At 38.3% G+C, this 25277-nt stretch overlaps 1 protein-coding gene across 3 annotated transcripts in view; it reads left to right on the top strand.

Moving 5' to 3' along the window:
• The window catches only part of WWC3 (WWC family member 3), a 100498-nt gene that overhangs the window by 56283 nt on the left and 18938 nt on the right, over positions 1 to 25277 (top strand). For all 3 annotated transcript variants that reach the window (XM_039550311.1, XM_010394376.4, XM_010394377.4), the window contains 5 exons: positions 4435 to 4584; positions 6601 to 6674; positions 15058 to 15300; positions 18220 to 18309; positions 19449 to 20023. In XM_039550311.1, the coding sequence (XP_039406245.1) occupies positions 4435 to 4584; positions 6601 to 6674; positions 15058 to 15300; positions 18220 to 18309; positions 19449 to 20023 (1132 nt within the window). The remainder of the gene's footprint in view (positions 1 to 4434; positions 4585 to 6600; positions 6675 to 15057; positions 15301 to 18219; positions 18310 to 19448; positions 20024 to 25277) is intronic.

Raw genomic sequence — 25277 nt, forward strand, 5'->3', positions numbered from 1 at the left:
ACTATGAAAAGTTTCTGCCTTGGCAGCTTTTAACATATTTGTTATTTTGGGCTGGCCAAGTTTTAAAGTGATTCTCAGTCTTCCACATGCCTGGCTAGCAAGAAGTGATTAGAAAGGCAGTTCTTCATGGATGCAGTAACACACATTTTAGGAAACCAAATGGTAATATAACGACTTACGTGTGAGATCTTGGAGCAGTTCAACTACTGGCCTTGTTTTTACTTCCGCAATAGGTTCTGTTTTACCTTTTCTCCTTACATTTACAGTCCTCAGTGGCAGTAAATACAGCTGTAAACATTGAGATGCTTTGAAAATCATTTTTGGTAAACCAGCTTTAAGTGTGCTCGCAATTTCTTTACATACACTGTTGCAGGAGTTAGAACTCTAGGATCAAGGATTGGGCAGTGCTGGCAGGACTAGAATGTAGAGATTGCATAAGACAGAAGCAAAAATGGAAAGTGTTTCATCCTTCTTCATGGCTCTGTGTGATATACAGGAAATATGAATCTAGGAAGTATTGTTTTTTTAATTAATGACAGTCTGTTGCGATAGAATCCAATAATTCTACATTAGACTATGTGTAGTCAAGAGAATCTAGAGTAAACAGTTGTTCCACACAAGTGTAGCATACAAAACAGTTCTGCAGGTTTTGTTAAAATGGCTATACAGGATTAAATGCCATAGTTTACAAGGTCTAGAGTTGTAAAAATCGTGTATTTTTGCCAGCTTATTGAGCTCTGCAAAAATATCCAGCTATCTTTTTTAATTTTGACCAAAAAAAAAATTACTTTCAGTGTCACCGAAGTAATCTATGCTATGCCTTTTTATAACTATGTGGAGATTATTGTCATGGATTTAGTTAGCTTTGTCAAATAAATGCAAGTCTATTTTAAATACCTTCCTAATGAGTTTAGAATTTGATTTTTATTTTCCTATCAATATTGGAATATTTTTGTCCCTGAAAACACTACATTTTAAAGCTATTGCCGTTTAGACAAACTTTCTTATGAAATCTTCTTTATTTTGAAATTTGTTAATAGAGGAGTTAGAAATATAATGTAAAAAAGTATGGGGGTTTATTTCAGAGAAAGGGAGTAGACAGTTTCTTACTACTTTCTAATTTAAATATGGCCAATGTAAGCAACAGAGCTAAACATAGAAGTGACTCAGTCTTGTGTAGGTGCTTGGAAAATTGTAGCTGTTTTAGAATTATGATAATTGGTTTAGTTGTGTGGGAGAGGGTAGTCAGATTTAAATTGGATGTTGTGATTACAAATAAAGCAAAATATGCAGTGCCACTGCTCCAAAAAAGTGGGCAGATTTCTCATGTAAGGTTGAATAATAAAGGTGTGTGGTTAGGTTCCTGAAAGCAGTGTGTCTCTCCTCACCCATTGCTTTCATAGTTTTGTTTGTGTTCCCATGTGCATATGCTTTTAAAATGTTGTCGTCCTTGGAGAACACCGGACTTTGGTTTTTGTGAGGTCTCTTCTCTTCTCTTCTCTTCTCTTCTCTTCTCTTCTCTTCTCTTCTCTTCTCTTCTCAATAGGTTAGATAGGAAGTGCACTGAAATTGTGCAGAGCGCTCCCAAATCAGATGGAACAGATAATGGTGAAATGACAGTGCTCATTTCTCTCTTTTTGGGTGAGTCTGGGCTGGTGTGCCTAGAACTTCACATTAACAGTAGGCTGCTTTGGCAGTTTCTGTGGGACTGCAATAAACAATCCTTAAACTCCAGCTGAAAGATGGATTCCTCTGTGTAGCTGGGGAGGAAATTACTCCTAGCTGTTTATGTAAATTGTTTCTATCTGAAAGTGTGCTAACTCGGGTTGTAACTTTCCGTGTTAGGGTTACTGGTGCCTGTGTTTTCACTCATCCAACTGGAAGGACTCAATCTATTTATGCTTTCTCTAGGGCATAGGCACCTGTTCATGTAGATGTAAGTTAAGGTGATGCTGCTTGGTGATTGCCACCTGTCAAATGCTTTCTCATTTTAAAGTAGTGACCAGGATTCAGCAGCTGTGCCTGGATAGGAAGCCTGGCCAGCAGCCAAGTAGCCCTTCATTACCTGCCAGGGAGAATGCTAGAGGGAGCATACCAGGAGTTCATAAAGTAGCTGAAATACAGGCAAAAGCTTAGATTTAAGTTCTAGCATCAGGATCTGTGGTACTGCACGTACCTGTAACATAGTATGTGTTAGCCAAAGAAGGCTGATGGAGCATAACTTATTAGGAGAAACCTCAGGCTTTCTGAATCCTGAGTTTTTGTTGGTGTGACTGGCTATGCTTTACTGGGAAGAGGCCATGATCTGAAGTTATTATTTCCATGTTACAAACCCATTAGGGATCCTTCTTGATCCTCCGTACAGGAGGAGTCTTGACAGGACTGGATGATTTCCAGTGAGTTTTGAAGAAGAGAGTTAGACAGGAGTCTGCAGATTTCATAAAGTAAAAGTTGTTTTTTTTCCCAAAGTTGTGGAGCAGTTCCTTTCACAACAAGTCTTGGAGGATAAAGGGACACTAGCTAGGGATCTCTTGGCAATGTAACTTGAACTTGAATTTGCTGTTTCAGGGCTGAGAAGAAAATATGTTGTTTGTCCTTCATACTAAGATGGCTCAGGTCAATTGGGAGGTGGCAGAAGAATTGGCTTTTTTGGAGGACCCAAGACAAGTTAAGCTTCTGGAGGCAAGTGCTGGTAGCCTTGTCCCACTGCCAGCACATGTGGCATTGCTCTGCACTGTCCTCTGTCCCTGCCAATGCTGCTTTTGAAATCCCAGACCCTTTCAGACCTGTAGAGAGCAGGCAGAGACTGAAGAGGGAGCAGCATGTGCTGTCCGATATGTGGCATGTACCTGTGCGTCTCCTTGCCATTCCCTAATAGGAAAGAAACAGAGTGTGGTTTGAGGAGCTGTCAGGGAGGAACACAGGCCCCCACTCTTGTGGTTAGGGAGCCCACTTGTTCACTCATTCTCTACCAGGCTGGGAGTTCTCCCTCTTTTTCATCTCTGGTGGAGGCTGGCCTGAGGGAGGGGCTGGTATATGAGAGCAAAGGGATGGACCATGTATGATGGAAATGGAGGCCATCAGAAAAAGCTGGTTTTTCTGGCTAGTTTCAGGCCTACTACAGTTCCATAATCCTGGATGCTTCCTAGGCTCTGAAACCAGATGCGTTCATCTTCAGGGTGGCCTTGCTCTTCCTATCAGCAGCAAACAGTTGCTGTTACACAGGCTCATTTCTGGACTCTACTAATTGAATTTGGTGTAAGAAAAAGCAGCATTGCTGTATTATCCTTTTTAAACTACACTTTGAAGACTGAGAAATCTTCTGATAATTGGATATGAACTGTAACCTTGGCTTGTTGTAAATCACCAGTGGTCAGAGCCACTGAAATTCCAGAGGACCAGCCTTTTCCCAATGCAGTGCTTCAGGGTTGTCCCTGATTCTGTAGTTCAGACACTAGAGTAAGCAGTTTTTTATGTGCATTTTTAGAACCAAATTGTTTGATTATGTTATGATTTATAAATTACTATAGCTCTTCAAATTTCTGATAATTTTTTCCCCCACATTTTTAGATTGTCCTTTATCCTGTGGTGAGAGGACAGAATGTTTTTAATTTTTGTTTGATGTGTAATGCTTAGGGTCTCTGTCATACATAACAGCTGGCACAGTGATTTTGTTACTAATGCTACATTATCTGTAATTTCTGAAAAAGAGAGAATGCACAATGAGAAAATAAGTGATACTAACAATTTTGTTCTTTTTAAGGCATTTTAAAAGCCTGTCAACCAAGCTTTTATTGTCAGAAAAGTTGTTTTTGTTGTTTTGTGTGATTCTGTCATATTCCCCTTTCCCCTCAAAGACTGATGTTTCTGCTTTATTCTGACAATTTGTGTCATTGTCTAGACATTTCAGCAATGTTCCTTGCTTAACCCAAAGTGTAAAGTATCTCTTAACTATGTGAACCCTGGGTAAGAGAGCACAGGGGTGATATCCGCTGTCATAAAAGTGCAATCAATACAAGGTATTCATCAAGTTGGATGAGATAACAGTAGTGACTAAGGAATGTAACCTGTGCAGAACATGGCAAAAGGGCAGGTGAATCACATTTGTCTTCCATATCAGCTAGCATGAAGTTGACAGCTGCTAGATTTAAAGAGCTGCAAGCCATACAGAAGATAAAACATTCATAGTTCTAAAACAACTAGTATTAAGTCTGTTTACTGTTACATTCATCTTTTAAAAGGAGAGGTTTATTCCAAAGCAAACCTTTTGCATGCTAGTAACACTACAATGAATTTTGCTTTCTGTAAATAGCTCTGTATAGACAGGCTGCCAGTCGTATTCCTTAAATACAATTTTAAAATTTGTTTTCTGTTATAAAAAAGTATTATAAAACCAATTTTTTCTGATTTTTAAAAATATGTCTTCTCCTTTAGAGCCTGGCGAAGTTAACAGATGGATTCAGGAATAGCTGTTGTATTACGGATTCCCTGCAGGATCTCCAGCACAATTCTAGTTCACTCAGTGACTCCTGTTTACCTCAACAACACTGCGATGCTTGTTCTCAGACTGACATCACTGGCGAGGTATGCGAGTGTTCCTATGCGAAACATTTGCTGTACAAAATTAGCCGCTTTTGAACTACAGCGATACAGTGCTACTTTTTAAATTTAAGAGGTGTTGGCTGGAGTGGAAGGAAAAATCTCAAGCAATACTGGTGGTGAGGAAGTTGCATTTGCTTGTTTCCATCGTGTGTGAGCTATGGGCTTGGTGGTTCTGCTGCTTGAGCATGGCAGAGGGATGCAGGAACATGCTTGTGGGCTGGTAAAATCAGCTCCTGGACTCAGCCAGCCCAGCAGAGCACTTCTTGCATTACCACTTCAGTGACTACAGGTTCATCCTGGAGTAATGGCTCTTGCTTAGGTGTCCATGGAGCTCTTCTCTTTATATTCCCAGCTCTGAATTACTGATACTTGTAATGAGGCAGGAAGGAAGAAAATACTTTAGCCAGGTTGAAGTTGCAGTAGAGACATGATTTTGCATGAGATGTTAGCATTGTGGTAGTAGTGATAGCTGTGTATTTTTAAATTTTTTTTGTAATCCTGTTTTTATCATGCTCACAGTCATTGTTAATATACACTGAAGATGTGTAGTAGATCTCTGCTCCTTTCTTCTGTCTAAGACAAGGAACATATTTGTTATTTTCAAAGTATTTTTCGTAATCAACAAAACTTCTGATGTAGTCTGTTATACCTTTGTGCTCAAATATGCCTTTAAATATGATATTTGAGAAGAACATACTGGCATTCCTTGGAAATGGTTCTATCTGAATGAAATTGTGTACTCCAAATAATAGTAAGTAAAAATTTGGCTTGCACTAGTACTATGGCAACCCAGTTGTTAATCAGTAATAAAACATATGCCTCTGGGGATGACTGACACCAAAGCAAGAAGGCAACTTGTTTGTAGTTTGTTAGTATGTTAGTTTAGATGTTACTTCACATTTAGTTAGAAATCATCTCATTATTGGCTGTATCATCCCGTTTCTCCTCTGTTACAATCTTCCTTCACTGCCGGCTAGTTGTCAGATTGGATGTCTCCTAGAGGGTACCTACAGAAGAGGAAATCTTGTTTTTGAGAACATAGACTCTTCAAGAATCTGAGAAAATGGAGCTAATGCTAGGCTGTCTTTCAGGGTATTAGGCAGATGGTGCCTTTGGGGTGTCATTTTTCAGATGGATGGTGGATGGGATCATTGAATTCTGAAATTAATTACCAAAAGGAATGGAGGAGCATTTTCCCATTTGCAGTACGCAGTCCAAGACAAGTACACTGTAGAAATTGTTTTATCAGGTATAGGCTTTTTGTAAGGAAAACAAAATTACATAATTGTCTGAATCATTTCACTGAACTGTTGTAAGTGACGTGTGAGTAGTAAAGAGGTGGAGTTTTTACCCATGTGTGATGATGGAGACAGAAGAAGCAGCAGCTAGAGGAGAACTCCGGAGGTGCAGCAATGCACTTGTATAGGAACCTAGGTGTTAACTATAAGACCATACACGAACTTCTGAGGAGGCAAGGGCATGCCCTAAAATAGAAATTGCTGTAGAAACACTATGCAGTAGGAGTTGCAACATAAATGCGCTTTCTACAACTGCTTCAAGGATCAGGTGGTTTTTTTGTACAAGTATTTAAAATGCACTAATGGTGTACGTGCTGGGTAACACATCACAGTACAGGGAATGTAATCTGAATTGCTTCTAATAAAGCTATTCATAAAATAGCTGTATTAAGTAGCAAAATATTTCAGTTAAAACACTCTTTGTCTTTTAGACTTGGATAAAGTTGAAAAGCTTTGACCATTTATCAGTGATTCAATTTGCTAACCCTTGATTTCCAGGTTAATAAGTTATTGAAAGGGCTTATTTATCTTCTCCGCTTTTAGCAATAGATTTTTTATTATGTTATTACTTAAAGCATAGAGGTTTCTTTAGTGAGTCCAGTAAGGAAGACTAATTATCCCTTTCTTTATTGTGATGAGAGTGTTTTTAACTTGTTTCTTCCTTTTTTTTCCTTCTCTCCTTGCTCTTCAACTCTGCAAGTTTGGATTTGATGACAAAACAAGACTTGTAGACAAAGTAAGGCTGAACTGGCAATATGAAGAGGCCAAGAAAAGGTAATTAAAGAGAAATCTATTGGGTTTTATATTTACTTTTGTGATTAAAGTTTTCAAAGTGGAACTACCTCCTAGCTGAAATATCTTCGGGAAGACTAATTTGCTCGCTATTGAGTAGTTCACAGATAATGAAAGTTTAGGTAAACATAAGACTTTATCATAAGATTATTATATTTATTTGCAGAGATAAAGCTAAATGTCAGCCCTGTTCTATACTTGTATAAACACAAAATTGTAGTGGTTCAATTAAACTGTTTTAGATTTTTTCACCCTCGTTCTCAAACCTAGGTATAAACAGTCTTTAAATTTCCACTTATCAGCCTGGTCTGTCAGTATATCCAAAGCTTTGCATACCTGTGTCTTAAGTTCAGTGTACTGAAGCCATGAAGAAGAAAGAATGCAGAACTTCATGTGAGATAAATGAAGATGTTCAGAGCTGAACAAAAGGGTACATAAAAATAAATGTTGAAATTGGAAAAAAGTCTTGATAAAAATGATAAAAAATATTACTTGAAATAGATTGATTCTTCACTAAGTCCTTTGGTCTAATTGCTTATTGTAAGTATTTCTCTTGTGGAGGCCAGTCTTGCAGTGTTTTTTCATGGGTTTATAGTAAAGTTTTAAAAGTACTATCTACTTAAGTAGTTTAGCCGGTCCTCATTGAACCTCATTGTTTTCAAACTATTTGTCACATATTCAGGACAATAGTTTGGGTACAGATGATGACTTGAACTCAGTAAATTAATGCACTTATAATTATTTTGATTTGTGCTAGTAGCATATTCTGTTACTGAATTTGACAGTCACTTAAAAGAGTTAATATTAACTTTAAAAACCATAGTTTTAAAATTTTTATAAATTAGGATTTTTTTTTCTTTCCAATGCGTTCTATTCTACCGGTTTTTTACATCTCTCATAAGAACAGTTAAAAAAGAAGTTCAATTCTTTTGCTTGTTTTTTTCATATCAAGGTGACTTTTTTTGTGGGGGAATCTGTGATGTCTTGGCAGGAATAGGAAGTTTGTAGGCAGTTCACCATTTTGTTGTTCTTGGAAAATTTACCCACATTTGGACACAATACAGGCTTCAAAAAATTAGGTTGGTACAAGCAAGTTAGGTAAACACAGCTAAATCTTCAGGATTTGTAACTTGAATGGAAGTCTGCATTGTACATATTGCGTGTAAATAGCAGTGACTATTACCTAATAAAGGTTAAATAATTGGGGAAAAAAGAACAGAACAAAAATGTGTCAGTGTCCTGTTTGCTCACAGGCTAACTTAGCACTTAATAGTCCAATGATAATTTAGTGATTTACAGTTGCTGAAAGAAGAATGATAGAATTTAGTTTTATACTGTTTAGTTTAACAGAGCCACTGATGCTGTGATAATTGCATTAAAATGGTTTCAGTTCAGCTTTCTGACATACCTTTCCTGTGTTTTTCAAAACAATTCTCTTCTTGTGTGTTTATTACAGGGAAAAGAGGGAGTAGTGTTTTTTTGGAGGGGTGAAGTGGTGTTGAGTTTTTATGGGTTAATTTTTTTTAGTAGCAAAGCATTTCTCAGCTGGAAATGCCGAATATTTGTTTCTGCATGGAATGCAGTATTTTGAACATCAGAAGTGAGCTGGTGTTTGATCTTAATGAAGTGTAGAAAATCTGGGTAACTAACCTTCCAACTAGAGAATGGTAATTGCAGTAAGAGTAGTTTTGCTTTCCCAGGATAGCAGCTCTGACAATGGTCTGTTATTTAGCAAAAGCATGTTAGTTGCTTTAAAAGAGTAGCCTTATTCTGCCCAGTATGTTGTACGGAAGTAATCAGCTTTCGGCTTTTGAGTGGAACTGCACAAAGCTCATTGCCCCTACCAGTTATCTCTGTGGTTGCATTCTTCATTTATCATGCATTCCTTCCCCTTAGTTTGCTGGCATTTCTGTAGGGCTTTTGTCTCTGCTAAATATCTTTGTGTTCATTCTCCCTTGGCTGGTGAAATATCTACTGTTACTGCACAGTGTGGGTGACGGAATGTGCTGCGATGGATTAAATCTACAAAGTAGAAAATTAAAATGCTACAGTATGTCACAACTGTAAGGCAGTATATTGTGACTGCTTGCTTGTCAAGCGGGTGTGGAAACATACTGCAAATAAATACAACAGACAAACTTTTAGCAGGAGACTTTTAAAATGCACTCTAGGAGAAAAGTTTATTTTCTCCTAAGATATAAAAGTTATCTTTTAAACATAAGAAAAAGTTATCCTTTCCCTGAAAGGAAAGCAGGAAAAAAGCCCCACAAACTGAAGGACAGAGTGTTTTAGTTGCTCTTGTGAATCTAGCCAGATATAAGCAGAATATCTGATAGATGTAGTAAAAAGTCTTTAAAAATTAAAATATGTTCTCTGTATCTGGAATCTAAGCAAGGAAATGTGGTGCTGGGATTTTTGAATGAACTATCCTGAGGAATTCAGGAGATGAGACTCAGTGATTGCAGAAGAGTTGGCTTGCACTCCCAAAATATCTCTCCTCCCTCATAAAGGATAATTTAATTTTAATTCCTGCTTCAAAAATCTCTCTGACTGCTGAATGGTTTGGCCTTTGCATAAATTAAGACATTCACATAGCTTTCCCCCCCCATCACTTTCCCACTGGAAGGAAGTTGGATGATTTGCAATTTAATTTTTCCCATGGGTATTTCAGATGTTGTACACTGTGGGTTCTGACATTTCCAGCATGCTGGGGAAGAGATCCTCTCCCCTGTTTCTGATCCAGGCTCTTGGAGTCTTGTAAATTCTACTTTTTAGCTCACCAAACATGCTGAAAGGAGGCTCAATCACTTTTCTTCCGCTCTGTACTCTTCCCCCTCCCCCATTATTTCTAAATAAACTGTACTTTATTTCCATGAAATTTCTTCTCTCAGATCTGCCAGTGTGGCCCTCCAGAGATGCAGGAGGGGGAGGGAGGACGGTCTTTTTGAACAGACAGCCCCAAGCTGCCTGGGTAAATAGGGTTTTTAGTTTCAGTTGCTATTTCAGTGAGACCACCTCCCATGAAAGCATTTGCACACTGGAAAGTGTACCCCTCAAGCACTTTCCTGAATAGGCTGCTTCATAGCACGAGAAATCAAAAGCAAATTGTTTTTCTTTGATAACTCTTAAGTTGTGCAGTTCAGTATAATGACTACATGAAGTATATTAGCAAATGTTCATGAAATGTCATTGCTGCAGTGCCTCATATCCTGTGAAGTGTGTTAATTAGTAGACGAAAAATAATCCCTCCAATAAGCAACAAAAGTTTTAGCTGTGGGTTTTTGGTTTGTTTTTGTTTTTTTAATAGTTCAGTCTGGTGGTAGCTAACTGTAATGAACTAATACATTCAAACATCTTCAACCAGTTTACCTAGTTTGGGTGCAAAAGCAGTAATTTATTTGCATCTTCCATAAATTTGAATTCAAAGATGTTATTTTTCCATTAATTTCTTAGAGGCATGCAATGGATGTCAAGAGATTTATTTTAGCCTTGAAAAAACTCTTCCGCAGATATTCTTAATATTTCCACATTTAAGTATGTTACTTCCTTCTGCTCATTATAGTTTGTTGAAAACTTGTCTCATTTCCAAAATTAAATTTCAGTTTAAAATCACTAGCATAACCAGAAGTGTGTCAGTGCAATTTGTACTTCCAGTGACAACATACATGTTGAATGGATATTGATAGCAACATTCCAGTACTAATACAACAACAAAGTCAAGTGTTTTCCTTTTAAAGTTTATCTTGTATAGGCAGGTTTCAAGATTTAATTACCTAATCTCCAGTGAAATTCAGTGGATTTGTATGCTTTATTCTGCTGAACTAATCTGAAAATCTGATTTAAGGATGAAGTAATTTGTTTGATATCACATAAATTCCTGGCTCAGCCAAACCTAAATCTTCCAGTGTTGGTTTTTAAACATAAAACATTTTCTTTGGGTTATAAAGAGAGCTTAGATGTGCTTTTGAACTTCTTTAAAGTTTTATACTATTTCACCTGTGCGTTTGGGAAAACTTGCTTTTAGCAGATTTTTGCAATTTTCCTAAAATCTGCAAAATGCCAGTGGACTCTAATGGTTTCATGAGTTTGCTAAGCCAATTTAAGACCTCGTTGTTATTGAACAAATTGGGTTGTCAGGAAGGCTGGGTATTCTACAGAGAGCATACTTGTGTTGTCTGCCAAAGCCACAGTGGCACATACTTGCAGGAACAGCCAAAATAGACACGGTGGAGAAATTTTGTGTGCATTTGGCCGAGTTCCCCAGCTTCTTGTTCTTTCCATTTCTTTCTTCATCTTTCTCTGGTGTTCCCTCTTTGAATATAAATCATAACCCACACTCAAGAGGGTCAGTAAATACCAGAAATTGCCAAGTTCTTACACCCTTCATTATGTCTTTAGTCCCACAGCCACCTCCTTTGGGTATTGCATGTGAGAGATATTCCCTGTTACCTGAAGTGTCAGAGAACTGGGTCCAATATAAGCCTGGGGAAGAGTTAAGCAGGGCTGATTTATGTGATCTTAGCCACTGTTCTCCTTCGAATAGGAACTGGAATATTTTCTTTATTTTATCCCCATTGGTCTTCCCATACCACAGGTAACAAAGGCCCCAGTCCTAGAGTGATGTGGTATGTCAGCCAAAAGCCTAGGCATTTAAATGGAGAGGAGTATTGTTTGGTTTCCTTTTTTTCTCCTTGTAAAATTCAAACCATGTTAAATTTGAAGAGCAATTGCCAGCTCTGGGATACCCATAATTTGTCCATTTTATGCGCATGAGTTAATACCTGTGAACCTGGTTCAGAGCATTTCCCTCCCCAAGACACCTGTCTTGTTCATAGTCCAAGTAAGGATCTAACATGGGGTAAATTGTAATTGTAGATTACTCATCTCACAGAAAGTGATTTTTACTCACTTCTCATGCTGTATTTGATAAATACCCTCTTGAGTTCAGCAGTATAACTTCATTAGTGCTAGGTTCAGATATCACCCTTGAAAGTGATTTTCTATACGTTGACAAAGTCTTCAAGGTTCCTCAGGTATTTTTCAGTGACGGAAGGGTTGCCCTGTTTTGTCAAGGGGAGAGAGAGCTGTGTAGAGCAATAATGATTCAGACATGCTACTAAATTTAATTAAATTGTGTCTAATTAAATTTTGGAAATACATGCTTTTTTTCCCCCCTTATGATGTAGTTTGTGTAGTAAATTACTGACTGCTGATCTCCATCCTCATGCTGTGTCTGCATTATTATGAGTGAGACATCATTCTAGATACATTGGTATGGCCATTTCAGAGCAAATGTGCCATTTCAAGTCAGTGTTTGCTTAAGATCATCATCAGGTTAAACCTTTGTCATCCCATCTGTGCTGCTCCCTTACCAGGAACTGTTATGTTCATCTCCATTCGAAATTTTTAAATACTGAATTAAGCAGCAAGTCGGCCTGCCTACCTAGGGAACCAGTCATTTGATACCACCTACTCCAGTGTGGAATGCAAGCTCCTCAGCACTTGTTATGCAAGGATGGGAATGGGCAAAATGCCTGGAATGTTGATAGCTCAAAATTAACTGTTTTTTCCATAGGAATATGTTAAATTGCTGGATCAGTAGGGACCTCAGTATCTGGCATTAGGCCAGATAAAAGCACTCCTTTGCAGTGACTACAGTTAAAAGAGTATCTTAAAACTACTCCGTAGGAAGGAAAAATGCATTTGAAAAGCAGAGGCTTCATAAAGGATCCTAAATATTTCTTTTTCCACTTTAGGTTGCAATCTATCTCAAGTCATTGATTTATTTAAGTGGATGTTTTAAGGCAGGTTAATATATGCACTGAGTTTGAAAACAGCCATTTTCTTCTAACAAATCAGCAGTGAGAGTGGCTAGTGTGGTACAGGCATAAAGTCTGGCATAGGCAAGCATAGTGAAATGGCTTATTTCTGTGTTTACTGTGATTGGAAGAAAAGTTCATGTTTGAGGAGACAGATTGCAATTATGGAACATAACTAAGAGGATTTTTTATTAAGTTCTGAGCATAACTAAACATGACTACTCAGATTTTTTTCTTAGTTTTGAGTGAATGAGACCCTAAAAGCCTTAAGGTTGTCTTCTAGCCCAGGAGATAAATATTAAAAAGTTTGTCACTGGTAGTTTTTTGGAACAACTTACCGTACAGAAGGATTCCTCAGTGGAAAGCAAGCAACAAAATTGCCCCAAAACTTCAGTTCATGTGCAGGAAATAGAGGTTGCAGAAAACTGGCTTATTGGTGCTTCAGCAGATACCTATATTATATAGTGTTTTGTGCCTGCTTTTTTTTTGAGTAAAGGGAAAACTGTAGAAACAAGAAGAGCTAGCTGAAAGAGCTAGCTAAGAGTGTCAAGGGAATCAAAAGTAAATACCTAATCAGATTTTGGAACTCTTCAGTGATACAAACCTTGTCCACAGCAGTACTTTTCCCCCTTTAATACCAGCATAATTAAGTTATTGTATGAGAACTTCCTACTTTGAAAGCATCACCATAACAGAAATTAAAGGGAAAAGCAAACTTTAAGCTGGAATGTCATACACAAAGGAAGTTACATGCTCTCAGCAAGCTCAAGTGTCTAAATTAAAACCTCTTGTATTTAGTGGGGGTGGTGTTTTACTCCCCAGTCAAGTGGAATCATTGATTTGCTAGCACTGAAAGAGGGGGATCTCTCTTCCCTGATGATACTTCTCTCTTCCTTGTTGCCTTTATTAGTGTTCATTTGCACCTGTGATCTGCTTCTTAACAAGCTCACCCTGCAATGTAAAAATAACTAGCAAAACAATTGTGAGTGTTAAAATGAAGGAAAGGGTCAGTGCTTCAGCTGTCTTATGAAGAAACACAGAGACTTCAGATGAATCTCATCTTCTTTGGTCTGCAAGCTGTGTAAAAGCTTATGAACACAATCACTCAAATAGTCCAGGCTCATCTGATTCACACTCGCTTGCCAAGCTATGATAACTCAATTGTACTGGAATTCTGTGATTCTGTTGAAGGGATCTTGAGTCCTTATTTGTTTTATTTGGCACTGAACACCTGAAAATCAAGCTGTATGTGTTCAGGAGTGTTTACTGAATCTTTAACAGCAGAGCAGCCTGGATAGGGGAGAGAAGGGATCCTGACCCTGCTTGTGCTCTTCCTGGCCCTGACATTTGGTCAATGGTGCAAGGTGTTCTTCAGGAAGCTGCATCTGGAATTCATGCACAATGGCTGAAGTGTGAAATATGTAGGCTGTATGGATTGATTCACAATGGTGCTTTCAGTAGCTATTGGCAGGAAGTTGGTTATTAATGCAAGGAGGAGGAAATGGTATTGAAGGGCTTGATAAAGTATTCTGCTTTAGACAAAAATATGACATAATACCTAATTTCTTTACCTGCTGTAAATGAAATCGAAGGTGGGGGTGGGTAATGACAGTGAATTTCCTATTCATATATGAAAGCAGTCTTTTGCAGCACTGCAAAATGACTTATATTGATAGCTTATTTCCCTTCCCCTGATAAGAAGATGGCCAAATACTTCTGAGATGTCAGTATGAGATAAACCCTATTGCATGAGGTTTTGTTTTCAGATGGGGGAAACCCTGCTCTTGTCATGTCTATGCCTTTTCTTTTACTCCTAATCACATGTTATCACACTGTGGTTCTTCTCTTTGTGTGTTACGTGCTTTTACCTTTCTTTGTTTGTTATTAATTTTCTTTCTTACCAGATATTTTTGAAAAGGATAATTTTAACCAAAACCAATGAACTATATATCCCACTTCTATGGCTGGCTTAAACACGCCTTTTTTATTTAGAGGGTAGTAATCTTTTAGAGGTACTGATCTTTGTTTGAATGCTACCATTTCAAAGTGAAGATGAAAGTGAGGTGTAAACTGCAGAAATGTTGTACAGTTCTTGAGTTTCAAATGTTCAAAAATCAGAAAGCTAGATTTTCTGTTATAATTTTGACTGTTACATTCTAAAGTGTCTAAATTGTCGCTGCAAGACAAACATAAATACCGATCAATAAGTGTTCTCCCTCTTATGCCAAAAGAAACATTTGTGAAATGTCTAGCTTTAGTGTTCTTGGTAATACTGATAAGAGTTCAAAATTCGTTTTTAAAAGAACATTTTGTTAAAATGTCAGCTGTGGAATTATTCTTAAAACTGTTGTTTCACGTAATGGTTCAGCATATTGAGATACAGGAAACTACTTTTAACTATAAAGTATGCTACAGAAAAAAGATCAAGTTAGCTTATTTAATTGCATATTTTTATGACAGATTCATCTAAAGCCACTTGTATTTTGTAACCAGTAAATCTTGTCTTTCTCTTCTGCATTTTTACATATATTTATCCTCTTTTAAAGAGTTTCGAATATACAACAGCAGCTGGCCTTGTTAGATAATGAATCCTGGCCAGGAATGGCTGAAGCGGACAGGGACCGTCTTCAGCTCATCAAAGAGAAGGAGGCTCTTCTTCAGGAGTTGCAGCTCATCAGTCAGCAGAGACGATCCCCAGAAGATGTTGCACGTTTGGAGGAAGAAAAAAGACGCTTGGAGGATGAAATTCAGCGAGCTCGAGCAACGTCTGCTCATGGGGCCACTGAAAGGTTTGGGAACTTGAACTGTTTTCTTCTCTATTGTGAGATCCATATAGGTAGCTTGAAAAGGAAGTGTAGGGAATTTCATTGTGTTTAAGGAAAAAGTAGGTTACTACAGAAATTTACTTTCAGAAAAAGAGGAGACTGCTCCTGACTGTCACTGTTCAATTCTGTTTGTCTTGAACTTTTCTGAAGCAGAGTTGAGGTGATGTTGACAAGTTAGTTTTCCTTTCATTCACCTAAAAAGTCTGAATAGGAAGAAGAAATCTGAATAGAATCCCAAAAGATGCTTGGAATAGGTCTGAGTGATACTGTCTGATAATAGAGACCTGAATAACATTACCTGGATATTGAAAGATTTTTCTGTTACTTGCAGTGGAGTAGTACTCATCTCCAAAAGCATCAAAACGAAGATTGTTTGCTATATTTAGTTTCTGCCTTTCAACAGGAAAGTTAAATGATTATGTTTTTGCTTTTATATACAATATTTCCTTTTCATTTGCAATCTCAGCAGTGGGAACACATCCCAATTCTGACATTCAAAGAACACAGTAAGCAGAGTCATTCTTGAAAACTTAAAAATCAAGTTATATGTAAAATAAACAACCCCAAAAACATATTAGTGGAAACACTATGTTTATTTCGAAGTTGCCCAGCTTTTCCTGTAGCCAGAGAAAAGGACAAAACCTCTTAATCTCTTTTTACCACAGACTGCTTCCAGTGAAAGCAAGAAACTACTTGTTCTTGCTTCTCTTAAATAGTGGTAAAACCTCAGCTTTGACACTTCAGCAAAAACCTACATGAACCGGCTTTGATGTGATCTGTGTAAAGGTTAATCTTTACACATTTAAGACACTTTAAAAATACTTGAAAGTGCTTTCCATATACAGATTTTGACAACTTCAGTTTCTTTGAAAGGGCTTACTTCAGACAGTAAATTCAGGCAATAAATAGAAAATTCACAGCCAACCTACAGGTCAGTGTAATGTATTTTGCAATTTTGCAATATCGTTACATTGGCTTTCCAGCTTAAACTGACAGAAAAGGGAGTTCACTTTACACTGTGGTGTAGTAAGTTTTATTTGTTGTTTTTGGGCTCTCATGTTAGGTAGTGCATACTGTGTTGGCAAGAAGGCCAAGCTATTTTTCCATGGAGTTCATGCTGTGGAAACCAGCATTCCAGTGTGGTACTTGATACTTCAAATGCTAGCAGAAAGTTGAGCAGAAGTTAGAGTAATACTGATGGGCTCTCTATTTTTGTATAAAAAGTTGGAGGAAAACTTAACTATTGGTAGCCCTAATTTTTTGTTTGTTTTAGACTCAGCAATAACCAAAAATATTCCTCATTCTGCTTTTGCACTTCATTCTAGTTGTGAAATACAAAGGTGTTTCTTTCTTAAATAATTAGTACATCTGTTGCTGAGTTTTAAAGGCACTGAGTTATGTACAGATCAAAATGAACTTAAAATCTCTATGACAGAGGTGGGTGTTTTATTGTTGAGGTTGTTTTGTTTTGTTTTTGTTATAGTGTTACTTTTAGTAAGATTGGCTGACAGCCTTAGTTGGAGGCACATCTTACCCTTTAGAGCAGGTACCTACCCTGCAGCATCTATCACTGTGGAGTGTAGGTTCCTAAGTTTGTTTTTTACAGTAGATGGTGTGAATATCTCTGCTTTCCCTTGCAAGCTTTTGAATCAGTTAAGTTTCTTATGTCCATTTGTCCTTTTCTTTTGGTTCCTGTGTGCAGTGCCTATATGGTGCAAGTTTGCATAGCTGAGCTGCAGCTTTCCTCCTGCTACTTGGTTAACCTGGCCTGGGGAGCACTGAGGCATGAGAAAAGCCTGAGAGCTGCTGTTTTATCCAGGAGAACTCCCTTTCTGATGATTTTTAAACCCTTTTCATTAACATGTTGAATTCTAACATCTGTCTTCACAGCTGAGGAAGATCTGAGGCACTCTAATAAGTTTGATCTGCTTTCTCCAAACTGTCTGTCAGAATCCCCATTTCCAGCCACCTTATGGTGTAGGACTGGAGCTGTAACTTTCCTGGACATACAAAATATACAACTCAAACCAGAATACGACCCTGATACTATCTTGAAGTTCAGTGGTTGGGCTTGGAAAAACAAAACATCAGGAATATAATTCTGGATCCAGAGAAAGAATCCAGTAGATACAATCTATTATTTGAAATTCTAGTGATGTCAGAATACAGAATTTAAGATATCTTATAGGTGTATGAGATTGACAGCATTAAAGTTATATTCCATTTGTGTTGTGGCAGTGGTACTGAGTAATTCAGCTGCTTGTTACTAGAATGGGCAAAAAATAAGTTTCAGCATGAGATTTTTCTTACAATGTAGTAGTGAAAATGCCTGCTTAAATATGACAAATATATGCACCTAAAACACATAGACTAAGAGCTTAAATTTGACATTGGTGGTTATGCTTAACAGAAGTCCTTCAAAAATTGTCTTTTTATCTTTGAAACTTTGCACTAATTATCTTGGATAATAGGGCTATTTGGAATTTTTTTTTGTGACAAGGTAGAAGGTCATAGTATTTTAATGGCAGAATCAGATTGATGCAAGGGAAAAAAAGAATCTTGTAGAGTCTGATATTTTTACCTAGGGCTTTTTGACTTTGCTAATTGCTGTAATATATTTTCAGCATCATGGCTCTTACACTGTGCTTCAGTTACTTTTCTTGTCTGGGAATTCTCCTGGAGTCTTGGTTCTTGTGTTCTTGCTGAAATTGCCATTGCTGCATATGAGCAGCATAAATTAAAACTTTTCATTAAACAGTGCAACTTTTTTTTAACATTCAAAACTTCAATGCATTGATGTTTTTATGCGCTTGGGAAGCTCCTAGCGCATTTTGAACACTACTGTGATGAAGAAAATAGTAATATGTATCTGTTTAATTATAGGATACTGTTACAGGAGAAGAGAAATTGTTTGCTTATGCAACTAGAAGAAGCTACACGTTTAACCTCATATTTACACTCCCAGTTAAAAAGGTAAGTTATGTAAAACCAGCAGGTTTTGAAGTAACTACAGCAGAGAGCAATAATAATAATGTATGAAGTTTACCTTTTTATACTTTTATGTATGTGTGCCAAGTAAATGAATTTTTTACTACATTTATACAATTTGCTCTGTGGAATGTGATGATTTGGATGGAGTTTTATAAATAGTATTAGTGACAACTATTTGGGCTACATTATTAAGTGTATTTGGGAATTTTATATGTTCCCGTACTTTCTGAAAAGGAGATAAGTTCTTAAAATCTGTTGTAATGTTACAGTTTTACTAATGGGAAGATAGCATTCTTTTAAGTTCTGTGAATTGTTAATATTCTGATACCTTCAAAGGTAGGAGGTTTTGGTGAGATGACAAAATTTTGCTATTTAAATACAAGAATGTGTTAAGACCCACACAGAAGTCCAGAATGCTTTGCATATTCACACTCACAGCTGCCTTTTGAGATGCAGCTCTTGGGAATTCCTCAGTTTAACACCGCACCAGCATCAAAAGCTCAGTTCCTGCTGAATTCCTGTCTCACTTCATCTCTCTCTGGCACTAATATTCTTCTCCCCCTTAACTGAGAATGGTAAGAGGAGCTGGAATAGGCTTCATCCTAGAGTCTTTTTATTTTGCATTGAAAAAACCTGTGAGAGTGACGCTTACACAGCAGTTTGTTAGAACTTTGCAAATCCCTTTGCACTTCTTCTCCCTGGATTGTTTATGACCAATCATTTATGTAAATTTGAACTGGATCATGGTAATCTGTCATTCCTGGCTTTACATTGAGTCTGCTGATCCAGAGCCTGCTCTGGCCTCTCTTCTGCCAAATCACAGCTGCTTACATGTTGGAGGAAAGAGCAGGCTCATCCTGTTAGACTGTTGTCTTCAGGCACCGAAGCACTTAGCCCTGATTTGGTTGTCACATGTGCTGCTCCGGTCATGGTTGTGCCTGAGACCAAGGCAAGAGACATGAGCTAGACTTTAAAATGCCAAATCATCTTTCCATGTCACCATACTGAATACATGTGAAATTGCTTTTGTAATCTGGATTAGTGTTTTAATGTCTGCATTGGTGGTTCTGATTATATTTGAAAAGGCATTTTTGTGTTTTCTCTGTCTTTGCATGTCATAGTCTGTCAGCTAGCACCCTCACCATGTCCTCTGGCAGCAGCAGGGGATCCCTGGCCTCCAGTCGAGGATCCTTGGCCTCCAGCAGAGGCTCCCTCAGCTCAGTCAGCTTTACGGACATCTATGGCCTTCCCCAGTACGACAAATCCGACAGCGTTACAGACTACGGGCAGCACTTGCGCTTTGACATCATTCCCTTCGAGTCTCTCACAAAGGATGTGCCGTACGCTGATCCCATCGGACACTCAAATTTCAATAAGCAGCGGAGGTCTCTGGATACCCCGCAGTCCCTGGCATCCCTCTCATCGCGGTCCTCCTTGTCATCGTTGTCCCCTCCAAGCTCGCCTCTGGACACCCCATTTCTCTCTGCGTCACGAGATTCTCCATTGGCTCAGATGTCAGAAGGTTTTGAGGAGATGGCAGGCATAGGAGCCCTGGAAATGCTCAGGGCTCCGACCACAGCCTTGGGTGACGATGATGCACAAGGCACGAGTTCATCTCAGACGTCCGCTTACCCTCTCGACAGTGAAGGGCTGAGAGAAATGGGACCACACCTGACTGCTATCCAGACTGGTGGAGGTGAGTTTATGGATATTACTATTTTGTCACATTGTCTTAGAAAATGTCACACAGACCTAAGCATGCCAGCACAGTAGAGATTGTTCCTCAGTTAGGCTTATTTACTTCCATCAGTTAAAAACTGCATGGTAGATGTTATCTGTTAAAAGCCTGACCAAAACACAGGAAAATCCCCCAAGCCCAAACTCTAATTTTAGGGCAAAGAGGTGAAATAATAGAGAAATCCTTGTCAATAGATCTTAAAACAGTGGTGAATTGACTGGAAGAAAGGGAATAGAATATAGACTTACATTGGAGTGTAGCCTATCAAGGACCTAGCAAGAATGAGTAAGGTGTTAGAAAAAGTATGGGTTAATTGCTTCTGAGGGCCCCAGTTGTGCTGATGTTGCCTTTATTCTGATAATGTAAAGCAACACAAACCCAGGAGAGATAGGAAACAACCAATAACCACCCCCTACAAAAAACCCAAACACAAAATATGGGGTGATGCTGCTGACAGTGCTTGAAGGCTGGCTGACTCCATGCTGAATTTGTACATATTCCAGACCAGATTTCCTTGTCCAAGTTCTGTGATGGAGCAGAAGCCACAGTGGCATGGCTGTCAGGAGTGCGTGGTACAATCATGAGTAGGTGCTTCGTCAGCAAAGGAGCATCTTTTGTAGGGAATGTGCGAGACATTGGGTATCTGTTTGGCTGGTTGTGTCTGAGCAGCTATGTGTGCTGTGATCTCAGAGGAGTGATGGGTGCAGTTAGCACAGCACACACACTATTGAGTTTTCCTTTCCTGCTGGACTGTCAGATTGATGGACTTACTTTAGCTTGCATTGGCAGAAGCTTCTGAAGCACTGCAGTTGAGAAACATAAATTAGAGAAATCAAAAGAGGAAACAGAAAACCTGAAAAAATGAAACAAAATTAAAAGCCTGAGCATACAGGAATGCGACAGATTTATTTTCCTGTTTTGATCAACCAAATGGAGAACTGCTCTTAGTATGAAAAAGAAAATCATGATAACATTTTTGTGTGTTGACTTGCTCTTTTTTTTAATAAAACCATACTAGTAAAGAAATATATTTAGAGTTTATCTTACTGTTAAATTTTGTGATTCCCATCCAATTTCTATATCCAGAATTGTGTGTTAGCAGTTGTGTAGAATGTTGCATTCGGGACTCATGCCATCAGGAGTAATACAAACTATGGCCAGAGATTGGATCATATTATCATACCAGAATCTTATTTGTCAAGTGATAATACAAATGAACATCGACAGTATTTACGGAAAACCTTTCAGGTTTTCATATTAAAAAAGAAAACATTGCCACAGTGCTAAAAAGCCTGTATTGTTCAAAAGCATTTAAGTCTAGACTCACCTACTTTTCTTAATACAGCTAGCACTGCCAGAAGATACTGCAGCAGAATTTACTTTTACTAGCTGTAAACATTTCTAGTGCCCTTATTGTAGCTTTCAGACCAAAATAAACAGAATTCCAGAGACCAGTGTGAAAACTTGTGCTTAAATTAGTGCTGTGAAGAGGCTTCCTGAGGTTTTCTTTAAACCTCAAATCAGACCACAGCATGTCTTCACCCATTGTGGTAAGTGAAAAAATCTAAGTAGTTCATTTATAGCTTGTATGTGTTTCCTAGAAGTGAAAGCCTGGTGTGAGGGCCTAGGCAGCAATACAGGATGAAGGGCAACTTCCTGCTTTGATTTTCCTTTTCTCTGTTCTCTGCTGTGTTTCTACACATTTCACATTTCTCTGAAAACCTCTGTGCTTAACTTGCTGTCAGTGCTGCGGTGTCCAGCTCCTAGTCCAGAGGTTACAACTTTTCTCTGTGTACAACAGAGTATATTGTGTTGCTTTTTGAGGAAGAATATATGATTAAAAGGTGGCCAGGCTGCCTTCTTTTGAGACTTTTTTATTTTTAATATTTGCATTTGGAAACAATTACTTAAAATTAACCTTTCTGATTTTTGACTGCTTTGAGTTCCACACTCACTAGCCGGTGGTTTGGAATTGTAATGCAGTTGTTTGCAAGTAGCAGTTGGAAGTTTTGAAAGTATGTTGGTTTTGTACTCTTTTCCTGGAAGAATTGAATGGAGCATCCAGCTTGTATGCCAGAGTTGGGAGCTTGCAGATACCAGGGGTTTTGGATTTCTCTGAGGTAGCATGCAGTGTGCCCTGCTGCTGCCACCCGATGGCCTGGCAGCAGAGTGCCATGCTGCAAAAACAGGAGGCCTTGGTTCTGGCAAACCTTGGCCTGTTCCTTCACTAGACAAAGCATGAGGTCATTTTGGTAATTTGCAAATAATGGGGGCTTGGAGGATTAACACTGAATAAACTGCATGAACTTTGCACTGATGCGGCACTTGAGCAAGTTCAAGGGGTTCTTCAGGGACTGCAATTTTGATGTCCAGTTGCTGATCTGCTGTTTTATTGTTCTGCATGTCACACGGTCATGTTGTGAAATAAATTTGCCTCTGTGAATGGAGGGAATATGCTTGAAAAGTTAAATCCATCATATTTATAAAGATGGGAGTGGGAGGAAACATATAAATAAAATATTGGACTTTAATAGCTCGACTATCCCTTCTCTATACTAAATCTTTCAAATGCTAAATTTCTTTTAATGCCTAAATAATCTCTTGTTTATAAAATATTGTCAGACATCTAAAGGGTGATTTATCACTGTATGCTTTTTGTCTTGTTTCTCATGCGGCACAACAGAAAAATTCACTGTAAGTGAACTGAAATTTCTTATTGTGTGTTTTTCTGTGTGATGTGTTGGTTGTTTTGTTTTGGGGTGGGTTGTTTTGGTTTTTTTTTTTTTTTTTTGGAGTTGCATGAGAAGAAACAGATTTTGCTACATTTGGTTTTGTTTGGTATTTTGCTGTATCTGTTTAATCATTATGGCATACTTAATTTTTTTGCTATGTCAACTAAACACACATTTACAGCTGTAGTTAAATTCCTGGGGAAAGTATTCTTTGACCTTCAGCTTTACTGTATAATAGTAATGCCTGACTGTGTTATGGTAGGTAAGGTCTGTTTGTGTCTCTGAGCAGTTTTTATGGAGTGTTCTCCTCTTTTATTAGTGTATTTTGAGCTGACATGCAGTATTTGTAGTCACCCAAGCCTGTGAAACATGCTTTAGATTTATGTGTTTTTGTAGTGAATGAAAGTTTGGGCAGCAAAATTTCCTTTGAAGTTCATTTTTTCAACTAATGACAATGAGAATATTCTTTCATTCAGGGCTGTCTTATATTTATCAAGCTTTGGCACTAAGTAGTTCTGGAAAATCATATATATTGTTTACTGATTTTGTTATTTAAATAAGAAAATGGAAGGTAATCATCTGTCTTAGAAACCTAGTTTTTAAACAATTCCTTAGCTTCCAGCATTGCAGTCTGTAATCTGTGCTAAATATTTTCTGTTTAAACCAAAATTTGGTCTTTGATCATGACCAATTTTTCCTGCTGATTTTTTGCTCCCACAAGTCAAGGGTATATTCTGGTGTTTGCATCTCTCCCAAATTTTCTGTGATTGTCCAGAGGTTATCGAATGCTTCTATGGCCTGCAGACGGTGAGCAAATCATTGTCAAGTTACAACACTGTTGTAATGTGTCAGTTTTTAATTTCATTATATTGGTGCTTGAGACCAACTTTTCCATCCAGCCAAACTGGGAACCTGAACCTCCCAAGGACAGAGCCCACGAGATCTTTCCTCTGCTACGTTTATACAAAGCGTTCACAGAGGGGGTGAGCCAAGGGCTTATTTACGAAAAGAAGTTGTCCTAGTGTAACTTGTTGAAATTAGTACAGAAATTATAGAAGCACTTAAAAAAAAAAATTATACACTTTTGTGAAGTTCAACCTCTTTCCAGAGATATAAAATTTTTGAGAAACTTAATATGTAGATGTCTGTACAGATTGCTAGTTTTGATTCTTCATTAATACCAGTGACAGAACTGAGGTGGGCTCACCAATTTGAAAATCCTTTAAAAAACAAAAGGAAGAAAAAAACCAAACAACCAAGCAAACAAAAAAAATACCCAATCAAAACAACCCCACAAACCCACCCACCACTTTTGTACAAGTGATATAGAGGAGAGCGTGGTTCAAATGCTTTGTGTGTGCTCATTTGGCTCTCATTTGTGGTGAGGATGTAATGAATTGTACTGCATGATCCATGGGTTGGATGCTGTAGCTGGAGATGGGAAGGAGTGGTGGTTCTTTCTCTGGGTGCAGAGACACGTGCAGATTGGGCTGTTTCTACCCTGAAAATAAATTTCCTGTCTTACCTAAAGCTGACAAAATCCTTCACTGAATTTCATTGAGAGGTCCATAGGGCTTATGAATCCAAAGGACAGAGAACTGGCTCTGCTGATATATAGGAATTTTAGCTCCAAACAGGACTGGGTGAGTTTTGTAACACCTTTGGTAACTTTGTGCTGTTAGTGGCCTGGTAATAGGAATGTGTCTTGGGCTGGCGCAGAACCTGCTGGGCTTGGTGCACCTTCTCTGCCAGTTCCACAGTGGGTTGGTTAAAGCTGACCTTAGAGCATTTTGTTGATAGCAGCAGCGTGGTTGTGTTGATCTGGAAGACTTTTAGCAAGTTCTCATATCCCGATGTCCTGTCCTGGTGGTACTTGGGTGGGAGGTGAGGTGGGTACCGTGCAGGGGGGTGGCTCACCATAGCTCATCTGGGTTCTGGCAGAGGCTGGTATTCTGTGGAAGGAAACTTACTGAGTAGGTGTCAGCAATAAATTCGGATGCCTTACAATAATGTGCAACGGAGGTACTTAACAAGCTGTTACTTTGAGTAAGACATGCTTCATCCCTAGTTGAGGCAGTAAGCTGTAAATGTCAGCTGGTGCTTGTCTCCCATGCATTGTGCTACTGTCACACTGCTGAAACTGTCAATGCTTCCTTTCTGTCTTAAGTTTGTAAGCATGAGCAGAAGCAAATAAAATGCTTTCCCCACTTTTGAGGTGCCATCTCTTTGCCATTGCTTTCCTGCTTTGAGGACAGTCATTGAACTGTAAGCAAAAGGGGGTAAAAGTTCTTCCCTGTACAGTGAAGAAACTGCACTTCGCATGTCTGTTTAGTGTTCTTCTCTAGGACTCAAAGGAAAACAACGTCAAGTTAGGAGCTCTTGTTGAAGTGTTGAAGCCTTCCCTATGCAGTTCTTGAATGTTACTGCTTGTGCACTTACTTTAAAGGATTGGTAGCTGCTGTACCTACTTGCCTGTGCAA

The sequence above is a fragment of the Corvus cornix genome, chromosome 1 (genome assembly GCF_000738735.6).
Source record: "Corvus cornix cornix isolate S_Up_H32 chromosome 1, ASM73873v5, whole genome shotgun sequence".
NCBI lineage: Eukaryota > Metazoa > Chordata > Aves > Passeriformes > Corvidae > Corvus > Corvus cornix.